The sequence below is a fragment of the Peromyscus californicus genome, unplaced genomic scaffold, assembly GCF_007827085.1.
Source record: "Peromyscus californicus insignis strain IS unplaced genomic scaffold, ASM782708v3 Scaffold_5__1_contigs__length_169319896, whole genome shotgun sequence".
NCBI classification, from domain to species: domain Eukaryota; kingdom Metazoa; phylum Chordata; class Mammalia; order Rodentia; family Cricetidae; genus Peromyscus; species Peromyscus californicus.
Window position 1 is genome coordinate 53,486,757 of NW_026294573.1, and position 13,709 is coordinate 53,500,465.

Sequence of the window (13,709 nt, forward strand, 5' to 3'; positions counted from 1 at the left end):
TTGTTGTTCTGTATTGTGTGTATGTGTGGACATGGTCTTCAGGGGACAACTTCATGGTCTGTATTGTATGTATGTGTGGACATGGTCTTCAGGGGACAACTTCATGGTCTGTATTGTATGTATGTGTGGACATGGTCTTCAGGGGACAACTTCATGGTCTGTATTGTATGTATGTGTGGACATGGTCTTCAGGGGACAACTTCATGTTGTGTATTGTGTGTATGTGTGGGCATGGTCTTCAGGGGACAACTTCATGTTCTGTGTTGTGTGTATGGTCTTCAGGGGACAACTTCATGTTCTGTGTTGTGTGTATGTGTGGGCATGGTCTTCAGGGGACAACTTCATGTTCTGTATTGTGTGTATGTGTGGGCGTGGTCTTCAGAGGACAACTTCATGTTCTGTGTTGTGTGTATGTGTGGGCATGGTCTTCAGAGGACAACTTCATGTTGTGTATTGTGTGTATGTGTGGGCATGGTCTTCAGGGGACAACTTCATGTTGTGTGTTGTGTGTATGTGTGGACATGGTCTTCAGGGGACAACTTCATGTTGTGTATTGTGTGTATGTGTGGGCGTGGTCTTCAGGGGACAACTTCATGTTCTGTGTTGTGTGTATGTGTGGGCATGGTCTTCAGGGGACAACTTCATGTTCTGTATTGTGTGTATGTGTGGACATGGTCTTCAGGGGACAACTTCATGTTGTGTGTTGTGTGTATGTGTGGGCATGGTCTTCAGGGGACAACTTCATGTTCTGTATTGTGTGTATGTGTGGGCGTGGTCTTCAGGGGACAACTTCATGTTGTGTGTTGTGTGTATGTGTGGGCATGGTCTTCAGGGGACAACTTCATGTTCTGTGTTGTGTGTATGTGTGGGCATGGTCTTCAGGGGACAACTTCATGTTCTGTATTGTGTGTATGTGTGGACATGGTCTTCAGGGGACAACTTCATGTTCTGTATTGTGTGTATGTGTGGGCATGGTCTTCAGGGGACAACTTCATGTTCTGTATTGTGTGTATGTGTGGACATGGTCTTCAGGGGACAACTTCATGTTCTGTATTGTGTGTATGTGTGGGCATGGTCTTCAGGGGACAACTTCATGTTCTGTATTGTGTGTATGTGTGGGCATGGCCTTCAGGGGACAACTTCATGTAGTCAGTTCTCGCCTTCTACCTTTACACTGACTCTAGAGATCAAACTCAGGTCTCCAGGCAAGTACTTGACCTGCTTGCTGGGCCATCTTGCTGACCCTTTTTGGTGTTTTGTTTTGTTGGAGATTGAGTCTTGTTGAATAACCCATATAGGCCTGGAACAGCCCAGTTATGTCAACGTCCCCACCTCTTAAATCCAACACATTGGGGATTAAACTTGAGGGACACATTCATATTGTAATAGGTCCTTACGTAAAATTTCAAAGTTCATAGGGTTATGAGGACCAATGAATAAAAATGAAAGCTGATATGATAAATTGCAGAGTGGGCAAGATAGCCCACCAGGTAAAAGCACTTGCTGTTAAGCTTGAGACCTGTGTTCAATTCCTGGAACCCATGTAAAGGTGAGAACCCACTTCTACAAGTTATCTTCTGATTTCTTCACATGTGCCATGGCATGTGCACCCACACCTGCCTACTAGCCCTACCCACACAAAATAAGTATAATTAAGAATAGTAAATAAATTCTCTGCAGTAGGTGTGGTGCTGTCATATAGACAGGTTTAGTGAGCAACAGGATAATATGGTTGAGTCCTTCCTCTAGGTCCTTGGACTTTACAGTCCTAACTATCCCAAGAGAGGTTTGCTAGTAGATTCTACTTTTTAACAGAAATATTTCCTTAGGAACCAAGGCTTTAAATAAAAAGAGCTTTATTTTTGAGCCAGCTCTGGTGGCTCATGCCTGTAATCTGGGCACTTGGGAGATTGAGGCAAGAGTTTTGAAGCCAGCTACACAGTAATTCAGGACAATTTCTCTCCAAACAAACAAACAATATTGATTTAATTTTGAATAATTTTTTTCAACTTTGCTAAAATGTTGAAGATCCTAGACTTTTCAGTTTATCTTAGAACATAATTGATGTCAGAGCCTTGGGCTAACTGTGGAGAAAGGCAGCCTGTTCTGAGAAAACCCTGCATACCCCTCGGCCTTTGACATGTGTGCCACTGACTGAAGGAGAACTACATGTACTCCCTTCTAATCGGCCAGTGCTGGAGCCTTGACAGCTTACTCAGGGGATGCTTGGTGTGGGCAGCAGTACAGAAAAGCACAAGATGGATAAGTATCAAATCTGTCCACGGGTTCTCACATTATTCATTTAACCCTAGGGTTATTTATTGGGGGAAATAAATTGGCAAATTAAGGTGACTTATTAGTTTGTGTTGTTTCTGCTCTGAGTTAATTAGGTAGATTTCAGTTCACTTACCCTGTGGGGGCATTTAGTGACTTAATAACAAATGTTTAAAGCTGGTCTGACCAGTCCCTAAGCTGTGTTTTCCTCAGGAGACATCATGGTGAGTGTTACTACGTAAAGAATAATATTTATATTAGTCATTTAGATTACAATTATCAGTTGTTAAAAGCAAATGAAGTCAAATGGTCCAAATCCATAAATTCTGGTACTCAAGTAGGCTTTCTGATGCTAATTTAATGTGATCCTGGTAAGATGGTTTTCATGCCCTTATATAAAAAATAAACATGCAGAGAAGTCAATATGGACACAGTGGAATTCAACTTTTAGGAGATAGAGACGTGCTTGTCTGGGGCATTGGGATGGACATGGCTGCATCATTGTTGTCTTATAGTCGACAGCTGAGTCAGTTGCTTTCTCACTGCTTGATAGCTCCCTGAGAGATGATTTGATCTGGTCAGCATTTTGTCCAGTCAGTATTAATATTTGCTAAGGGAGACCAGCCCCCTCTTATTCTTCCATGTTACTCTTTTTTTGTTTGTTTGTTTGTTTGTTTTGTTTTTCGAGACAGGGTTTCTCTGTGTAGCTTTGTGCCTTTCCTGGAACTAACTTGGTAGCCTAGGCTGGCCTCAAACTCACAGAGATCCGCCTGGCTCTGCCTCCCAAGTGCTGGGATTAAAGGCGTGCGCCACCACCGCCTGGCTCCATGTTACTCTTGAGCAGGAAGAAATGAGAAATATTAGCTAGAAGGAGAAACCTAGATGAGAGGAAAGACAGAAACACAGGAGAGCCTTGGGAGGGCCTGGGTCCAAACCCACCAGCCCAGAACTCTATTCCAAGGGGCTATTTATGACAGTGCCAAGGGAGGCGCAAAGACACCCCCTTCCCCGCGCGCCATACAGCCAAGTGTAGACCCTTCCAATCACCTGAAACTCAGGCCCGTGGTCCAGTCATTCTCTTTATGCAGACCTGCTGGATAAAGCCACCAGGAAACCCAGATGGGCCCCAACAATTTGCATTCTTTCTATGGAGAAAGTTAGAAGTAGAACAGAAAGGTATGTTGGCTCATGACTGTAATCTGAGCACTCATGGGTGAAATGATCTTGAGTTGAAGGTTAACCAGGGCTACTGCATGTATCCCAGAATAGCCTGAACTACACAGTGAAACAGCATTTCAACATAAACAAATAACAAAGCCCAAGTTGTGTGAATCAGCACACTTGTTTAGTCCTAGCACAGAGAAAACCCTGTGTCAAAAAAACGAAAACAACAACAACAAAAAAAAAACAAACACAGAGAAATGCTGGTTTTAAAAGGATACAATAGGCTAAATCAAGAGTTAACAGACTGAGTAAAAGGATAACAACAAGAATTGATATCTAGACTATATAGTCAGTTTCTGCAAATTAACAAAAAATGATAGCCTAGTAGAAGAGCATAATAAATTAATAGGCAATTGACAGAATTGGTTATTCACATAACTAATAAGCAAATAAGGAAATCTTCCTGAGCATGTACTCAAAAACTTCATGTTTCTGTCAGCCAGGGAGCATGCACAAAGATGTCCACTATATCTCTGCTTGTAGGTCTGCCCACTAATAGGGAAATCCTTTGTAACATTAGACAGTAGTTACAACAGTACTTACCCAAATGTGTATATAGCAGCATGAAAATGTCTTAAAATCATAGTTTTCTGTGACAATAATTTTAGCCAGGCCTGGTGGCTCAGGCCTATAATCCTGGCTACTTGGGAAGCTGTGGTAGGAAGACTGCCAAGTTCAAGGCCTGCCTGGGCTCCAGAGTGAGTTCAAGGCCAGTCTGGGTCAGTTAATGAAACCCTGTATCAAAAAAAAGTGAAAAGTATCCATGAGACTGCTTAGTCTACTTGCCAAGCATCCAGGAGTCCCTGATTTAAATCCTGCCCTGGGACATAAACAAATAAGCAAAAAAGAAAAGAGATTTCTTCAGTTATAAAGATTTGTAGCACAATACTATAAGATAAAGTTTTAAGCACATTTTTTGGGGAGCAGGGTTTGCATTTCGAGACAGGCTTTCTCTGTGTATAGCTTTGGCTATCCTGGAACTCACTCTGAAGACCGGGCTCATCTCGAACTCAGAGATCTGCCTGCCTCTGCTTCTGAAGTGCTGGGATTAAAGGCACGTGCCACCATCACCTGGCCTGCAAAATTTTTTTAAACATTTATTTTTATTTTATGTATATGAGAATTTTGCTTGCATGCATGTCCATGTACCAGATGCATTCCTGGTGCCCACAGAGGCCAGAAATGGGCATTGAATCCCCTCGAACTGAAGTTGTAAGCCACTGTATGGGTGCTAGGGATTGAATCTGGATGCTCTGGAAGAGCAGTCACTGCTTTTAACCTCTAAGCCATCTCTTCAGCCCCACTGTTAGGTAAATTTAAAGTAGATATTTATTCAAAGAATGTCACATTTCTAAGAATAAGTACAGATTCAAATCATGTGGCAGCTCAGTGTGTGCCTATTCTGTATGTGGGTACCTATAAGTGGGAGGATTGGGGGAGGTGGATATGAGTGTATGTTGCAGGGGGGTGGGGTGGGGTGAAGGAACTGTTATGGAGAATTAGACCAAAGACATTAAGGGTAAAGAACAAGAAGTTCTCTCCAGGCCACCTCCTTTTCCATGGGCAGTCCAGGCCAAGGGAAACTGTGAGTGTCATTTCTAAGCCAGGCAAGTTAAAGGTCTTGATATGGGAGGTCATCTTGGTTTACTGTGTGGATCCTAATTCAGTGTGATAATTGGCCGGAGAATGCCAGTTGACTCAAGAAGCTTGGAGCTTCTGTCTTCCAGCATTGTAAATGTCTGCCACCCTACAAAATGTGTGGTCATTTGTTAGAGCAGCTTTAGGACACTAAAGTTGAGTCTTAATTCTGTGGCTGTAGGCCTTTGTACTAAGGAGACATTAATGTGTGTTATAGAAAGTTCTTCGTCATTTAGATATTTTAATTCAACTTTTTTTACAGTGTGTGTGTGTGTGTGTGTGTGTGTGTGTGTGTGTGTGTGTGTGTGTGTGTGCATACATGCCATAGCATGTATGCATGCTATGGCATATATGCAGATGTAGAGGTCAGTGGACAACTCAGTGGAATTGGATCTCTCCTTCCATTGTGGGCTCCAAGAATTGAAGCCGGGCGGTGGTGGCGCACGCCTTTAATCCCAGCACTCGGGAGGCAGAGCCAGGCGGATCTCTGTGAGTTCGAGGCCAGCCTGGGCTACCAAGTGAGTCCCAGGAAAGGCGCAAAGCTACACAGAGAAACCCTGTCTCGAAAAACAAAAAACAAAAAACAAAAAACAAAAAAAAAAAAAAAGAATTGAACTCAGACTGTCTGACTAGGCAACAAATACCTTTATTCACTGAGACATCTCATTGACCCCAAAAGTGCTTCTTAGAGTATGTTGGCCCTCTTTTTTTCCTCCTCCTCCTCCTCCTCCTCCTCCTCCTCCTCCTCCTTCTATGTTGACCCTCTTATTCACCTACTTGTATGACAAGGAACTTTGAAGAACTAATAAAAATAGCTTAAGGGAGCCAGGCAGTGGTGGTGCACACCTTTAATCCCAGCACTCAGGAGGCAGAGGCAGGCGGATCTCTGTGAGTTCGAGGCCAGCCTGGGCTACCAAGTGAGTTCCAGGACAGCCAGGGCTACACAGAGAAACCCTGTCTTAACAAAACAAAAAACATTAACTTAAGGGAAAATGAATGTTATGATATGATTGCTACATTATATATAACATTGAACTACATTCATGTAAACTTCAGTGAGTGCCATATTCAGTACAGGAAAGAGGAAGGGGACCAACACACCAACATGTAGCATTTCTACAAGTTAGTGGCTAACATATTGTAAAACATCTGTGCTTAGAATGAGTTACAGATGGGCTTATTAGAAATGCATGATATTAAAAAGTCACCCAATCATGTATCACCTTATTTCTAACATTTGTATATTTTTCATCAATGAGTAAATGCAATTATCAGGAAAAATAGTACAGGAAGAAAAAGGTAATAGAGCAAAAGGCTCAGTTCCCGTCTGATTATATAGTCCAAGAAGATCGGTTTTTACAGGGTTATTTGGCCCCTTTCCACCAGCTAAACCTCACTTTTTTGTTTTCTTAATAAAGTCTCAGAATATCTTGTCTTCTAATTACCCATTTTTCTCTCAGCTTAATGTTCCTAGTAATTCTTCATGACCCTACCCACAAAAAAGTCACAGATGCATTAATTTTTACTTAAGTTTATACACAGCATCCATAAATGTCAGGTTAATTTATTCTTTAGGGATGAAGTCAACACGCGTAACTGCAGCGGACATGGTGTCTGGCTATGTAAGCATTAGTTGAATCCACTAGAGGAAGCTCCCTGTTGGCCGGGATGGTATCTTAGTCACTGTTACATGCAAAATGTCTAGGACCTTCCTGGAATAGTGTAGGAATTAAGTATTTGTTGAGTTGTTTTTGTTTTTATGAGATGGGTTCTCATTTATGTAGCCCAGGCTGGCCTCAAGTTCTTGTGTTCAAGCAATTCAACTCCTGGGTTTTCCTGCCTCAGACCCCCACGCCCACCCCACCCTCAGACACCCAGGACTATAGCTATGAACTATTGCATCTAGCCTGTTCTGTTTTTGACACTGAATGAACTACTTTTTTTTAAACTAAAGTTCTTTTTGTTTTTATCTTTTAGATTTATTTATTTTATTTATGTGTATAAGTGTTTTCCCTGCATGTATGTATGTGCCCCACATGTGTGCCTGGTGCTCTCTAAGGTTAGAAGAGGGTGTCAGGCCCCTGGGAACTGGAGTTGTGATTGGTTGTAAACTACCATGTAGGTGTTGGGAACTGAACCCAGGTCCTCTGCCTGTGCGACAACTGCTCTTTACTGCTGTGCCATCTCTCCAGACCCTGTGTGTTCCTTTCTGTGAGACAGTCTTGCTGTGTCGCTCTGGCTGGCCTTGAATTTGTGACGATCCCCCTTTCTGTGTCCTCAAGTGCCAGGGTTACAGGTCTGCATACAGCTCTGAAGTAACTGAAATGAGAAGCGCTTGTGGCAGTTTTCTTCACTCTAGTTGAATAACCCTTAGAAGAATATTTTTAAGTCTGTACCCTCTGCATATTTTTAAATTGACATTTAAGTTTTCTATCATAAATTTAAATAGCTGCATAGGATGTCATTTCAAATATTGACATGTTTAAATAAAACTGTTACATCAATTTTTAAATGTACCCAACAGACTATAAATACCACAAATTTTAAATGTCATTTACTTTATAAAGAAAGGAATAAACTCTTCACAAACTATAATAATTTTTTTTTTACTTAAAATATGAAATGCCTATATGTACAGGTTCTGGAAAATGAGATAATTGTAACTGGCATGCAGGCTGACACAGCCTTGATTGGTAGACATGTAGGCATTTGGGATGAACTATCCCAGCACACTGCGCTCCAAGCATTTGCCTGACTGTTGCATTTCTTCCCACAAAAACCTTCCCCACTACCACCAAGACCAATAGACTCTAATAATCTATCAGAAACATCTTTTAATACCCCTTTAAACAACTTAGAAACAACAGCCAGCCCTAACACACGGATGGAAACTTGAGGAAACTGCTTTCAATGCATTAATTACCACAAAGCACTGAATTGTGTGATGTCCCTTGGTAGCCCATCTTTTTATCCTGACAGTCTGATCTGAAGGGGTTTTCTTAGTTGCATGTGCAGGCTCCTCATTCAGAGCGACTCCCATGATGCTGGAACGCAGGCTCCCGTTTCTTCATCTATAAAGTGGATAATAGCACCCTTAGAGTCTCGAGACTGAAACTTAAAAGTGCATGGAGCAACTGCCTCACCGCCATGTGCCGCCACGCCTGTCCTGATGCTCCCCTGCTGTGGCAATGCATGGACACTTGGTTACTACATGTAAGGCCTCACTTACCACATACCACATTGGAACTGTGGAGAATCCTGGTGTAAGCAGCTGAAATACCAACGTAGGATACCCCAGCCTCACCGGTTTCTGTCAGTAGTTTTCACACTGTGTTTGGAACTGAGGAAGCTGCTCACTGGGACTTTAGAGATAAACTCCCATGGTCCAAGGTCAGCCCAGACCAGGGATTTTGCGGCTACAGTTGAGGCCCAAGGTATAAGATAGTGACACATTGGCCCAGTGGCCTCCATGGGACCAAATATCTTCAATGGCTTTTATAGTTAGGGGCAGTTGCTTTTGTAAGGTTTGGGGTAGGCTTTGATGGTAGCTTTTCTGCTACTGCTTCGAGAAATGACCACATTGAGAGGGGACACAGGACAGAAAAACAGTGTAACATGTTTACTGAAGCCTGGTGCCAGGCAGATAAGTTTTATAGAGTATTGATACTTATAAAAACTTCCTAGGGCCCACATACAACTTGGTAAATTCTTATCTACTACTGTTAAGGCTACAGGGTTTTTTGTTTGTTTGTTCATTTGTTTATGTGCGGGGGGGGGGGGGGGGGGAGGCACATGTAGAGGTTAGAGGACAAGTTGCTGGAGTTGTTTTTCTTCTTCTACCGAGTAGACTCCAGAGATCAAACTGAGGTCAGCAGACTTGGTGTAAGAAAGCTTCTCTGTGCTTGCTGAGCTGTCTCACTGGCCACATCTGTCTTGAATGATAATTACAGAAACCTTGTTAACTGTACAGATATGATTAACTGTGGACAAGATGATTGTAATGAACATGTGTGGGTTTTTTTAATAAATATATTTTTAAAATCTATAATTTTATGTGTATGAGTGTTTTGCCTCCATGTATGTCTGTGCACCATGTGCGTGCAGTTGCAGTGCTCATGGCCGGAAGAGGGCATCAGATCCCTTGGCACTAGAGTTACAGATGGTTGTGAGCCACTGTGTGGGTGTTGGGAGCCAAACCTGGGTCCTCTGCAAGAGCAGGCAGTATTCTTAACCACTCCGCCATCTTTCCAACCCCAACATGTGTGTGTCCACTGAACCTCTTCCTTTTGCATTGTAGGTAGTTGTAGTTAATTACACTGCCATCTCCTTCTGGGAGTCTGGCCTGGACAGTCATACTAGATTTTATTTCCTTGGATGTGGTTATTTTCCAGCCATAGTCATAAACCACAAACAGGTCAGTGAAGGTCCCTCCCTGGAACTGGTGTGTAAATAGTGGGGGAGAGAAGTGTATTGGAGAAGGCTGAGGTGGCAATACTTGATTGTGGCATTGGTGGCCTGTAGGGAGAATGAAAGCAGAGCGTAGGGGTCGGGAGGCCAGAGTAAGGTACAGCATGTAGGCCAGAACCCAGTTCCTCTAGCTCCTTTCTATCCTGGGAGCTCTCTGGCACTGTTCCACTTCACTTACTTTGGTTTTTTTCTTAGACTTGGTTTTTTTGTGGCCACTGAAATAATTTTATTGCCTACTAACAAAAGTAAACTCAAATATCTTTTGTAAAGTAAAAGGAATAACTTTAAATTTTTATCTTTTCTAGATTGTTGGACCATCAGATGGAAGTAGTTACATTATTGACTATTATGGAACCAGACTTACAAGACTCAGCATTACTAATGAAACATTTAGAAAAACACAGTTATATCCATAAATGCTTAAAAAGAGGAACAGTAAGTGATCTATCTATCTATCTATCTATCTATCTATCTATCTATCTATCTATCTATCTATCTACCTATCTATCTATCTCACCTTAATTCTGGGTTTCTCGTGCACTTAGTCGATGATGGAACCATCGACAGACTTCAGAGATCATTTAGTGCTCTAAACCTCTCACTTCCTTTACCAGCAGATTCAGGTCCACATGTGTGAGTGTCCCCGTCCACTGACAGCATTCTCTTATGCTGCTCAAGTGCTTGCAGTTTCCTCCGCAGACTCCATGGTTTTCACCAGGGCAATACTGTGTGGTGGTTATAGTGAGGTGTGTGTGGTGCTTCTGGATGAAAGGCTTTCTGTTGTCCAGTTCTCTGGGACCAGGATAGTAGTCTTTGGTTTGATTCTTGTCTTTTTTTTTTAGTTTTTTTGAGACAGGGTTTCTCTGTGTAGTTTTGGTGCCTGTCCTTGAACTCACTTGGTAGCCCAGGCTGGCCTCGAACTCAGAGATCCACCTGGCTCTGCCTCCCAAATGCTGGGATTAAAGGCATGCGCCACCACCACCAAACTTGTTTGATTTTTGATTTGGTTTTGATAGTGTTTTTTTTTTTTCTTTTTAAATTTATTCTTTGACAATTTCACACATGTGAAATACAAAATGTTCTGGTCTGCTCACTCTCACCTCCACACCCTCTCTTACCTACTTCCCATCTCTACTGATGGCCTCCCTCCTCCTAACAGGTTCTCTCCCATTCCCATGTCTTTGTGCTTTTGTTTTGTGACACATTGAATGAGGCACTAACCACTGGACAGGGGCTTATCACTAGTGACTACACTGCTGAGGACCAAGACTCTCCCATCCCATTGGCCACCAGCTACCAATAGCTTTCCCTGGAGGGACCGCTTTCTCCTATCCATGACTAAATGTTGATGGCCTGTTTCGTTTCTTTTTTCAATTCTGGGGATTAAACCCAGTGCCTAGCACATACCAGGCAAGTGCTCCACCACTGAGCTCCATCCCTGTCCTGTTTCTTGGTTTTTCAGATAGATAGTTTAGAGTGACCTAGAACTTGCTATGTTGCCTAGCATGGCCTCAAACTCCAGGTCCTCCACTTTGCACCTACCAAATGCTAAGATTATAGGCATGTGCCAACATGTCTAATATGAATAGGATTTTTAACCTTCCCTTTCTTCTTCCCTAAATCTAAAAGCTGGGATATCCAAACCCTCCCTATCTACAAGTACTAAAGATTGGCTCTCCCCATGAGGTTACTAACTGGTTTCAGTTTTTAATAGGTCACCAGCTAGAATGAGAGGTGCTGCAGTCTTCATGGTTGGGTATCTGCCACTACAAAGATTTACGCCATTTACTGTCTTAATCTAGTTAATAATTTCCAGTGCTGTCTGGCTTTCCTCAGAAGGACATGGGTAGGTCAGGCAAGCTGTTTCCTGGTCCATTCATTCTCTATAGTGAGAAGCATTGTAAAGCATGCAGTAGCATGTATGGCTCGTTTTATATTAAAGCCCACCTTCAACTGTCCATGTACTCTCAGATAGGCTGAAGAAAGGCAGGTTAGATGTCCAGACTCCATCATAGAACTCCATCTCAGAGACTTGTTCTAGAGGTCAAAAAATGAAGAGACATTGTTCTGTGTGTTGTGGTGTATAAATAGAATCTAATGCATAAGTTTGCCCAATTAGGGAGATTAGTTTTCTTACACTGAAATTTTTGAATACATATGATTGTTAAAGGATTGAATAGTGACCATCCCTGCAAAATACAAAACTGATTGTCCAAAAAGTTTCCAGATTATCACTATACAGTCTAGGCTGGCCTGAAACTTACTGTGTGGCCCAGGCTAGCCTAAAACTCTTCATTCTCCTGTCCTAGCTTCTTCAGGGCTGGGACAACAGGCATTAGCCACAATACTGTGTTTCAAATTCTTTCTTAGAGAGCATTGTGTGCTCTCCCAAATAACTTGAGTTTACTTCTCAGTAGCCAATTTGGGTGGTTCACAGCTGCCCATATCTCCACTCCAGGGTTTCCAGTACCATCTTCTATAATCTCAGAGGAGCTGCACTTGCATGAACACCCCCTACTCACTCCACATAAATAATTAAAAATAAAATAAAAATATAAACAATCTCTTAAAAATAAGAGGAGTTTTTATTTTATTTTTCTAACATCTGTGTGTGCGCACATAAATGCATGTTCTTGCCATGGTATACCTGAGGAATGTGCTTACCATGGTATACCTGAGAAATGTGTTTACCATGGTATATCTGGGGAATGTACTTACCATGGTACACCTGAGGAATGTACTCACCATGGTATACCTGAGAAATGTGCTTATCATGGTATACCTGAGAAATGTGCTTACCATGGTATACCTGAGGAATGTACTTATCATGGTATACCTGAGAAATGTGTTTACCATGGTATACCTGGGGAATGTACTTACAATGGTATACCTGAGAAATGTGTTTACCTTGGTATACCTGGGGAATGTACTTACCATGGTATACCTGAGGAATGTGCTTACCATGGTATACCTGAGGAATGTACTTACCATGGTATACCTGAGGAATGTGCTTACCATGGTATACCTGAGGAATGTGCTTACCATGGTATACCTGAGAAATGTGCTTACCATGGTATACCTGAGGAATGTGCTTACCATGGTATACCTGAGGAATGTACTCACCATGGTATACCTGAGGAATGTGTTTACCATGGTATACCTGAGGAATGTACTTACCATGGTATACTTGAGAAATGTGCTTACCATGGTATACCTGGGGAATGTCCTTACCATGGTATACCTGAGGAAGTCTGTTCTCTCCTCCCACATGTGCATTCTGGAGATTGAACTCACCTCATCAGGCTTAGTGACAAACACCTTTACCCACTGAGTCATCTCACCTCCCTTATGATCTTTTCTTTAGCATATAAAACTACTGTAAGAGTAAGAAAAAAATGTCTTGAGCAGATGAAGTGTTCAAGTGTCCATCCTGAGCTAGAAGATAGCTCAGTGGTGGAGCACTGCCTAGCATGAATGAGGCCCTACATTACATCCCCAGCTGAAAAGGGAAAGAAACAGAAATGTGTCTGTGGAACCTCATGGGAGCGTTGTTTAACTTTCTTTTACTTTTTTGTTTTAGGATTTGAGCCTCCTTGACTTCAATAGAGCCTCGGATGTGGAATTCCAGATTTTCCTTTTCCTTAAGTACCACTTCATGGATTCTGGATGATGTTTTGGTGTGTGCTCGATTTTGATTTGTTGATTTAGTTAAAAGTATTATTTCTGAATTTATTTAATGTCTTTCTTAAAAATCAGTATAATAGTATTTTGTGGGCTTCTATCTCTATGAGATAGCTAGCCTGTTACTGTTACTATTATTGTATTACTGTACTGTCCTTTACATGTCACTTGTCATTTTTATTTGTGAAAAATAAAAACTGTAACTTATTCACATCTTATTACCCTCTTATTAAGAATGGAGCTATCTTGCACATTATGATCCTTTGAAGCAGTTAATTCACGGTGTGAACAAACATGGTTCACACTGTTTGGAGCTGCAGTGTCCACCTGAGATGTCTTTCTTGCTTGGAGAGTGATACATTGACTGTGGAAGGCCAGGTGTGACTGTTTCAGCTCACAGCAGTTGCAGCTGACACTGGGTGGAC

At 42.0% G+C, this 13,709-nt stretch overlaps 1 protein-coding gene across 1 annotated transcript in view; it reads left to right on the forward strand.

Annotated features, from left to right (window-relative positions):
• Positions 1-13,497, forward strand: part of Tm2d1 (TM2 domain containing 1) — a 34,017-nt gene extending 20,520 nt beyond the window's left edge. The window contains exons 6-7 of the mRNA XM_052715960.1: positions 9,909-10,038; positions 13,184-13,497. Coding sequence (XP_052571920.1) covers positions 9,909-10,019 — 111 coding nt within the window. The 3' untranslated portion in view covers positions 10,020-10,038; positions 13,184-13,497. The remainder of the gene's footprint in view (positions 1-9,908; positions 10,039-13,183) is intronic.
• The last annotated feature ends 212 nt before the right edge of the window (positions 13,498-13,709 follow it).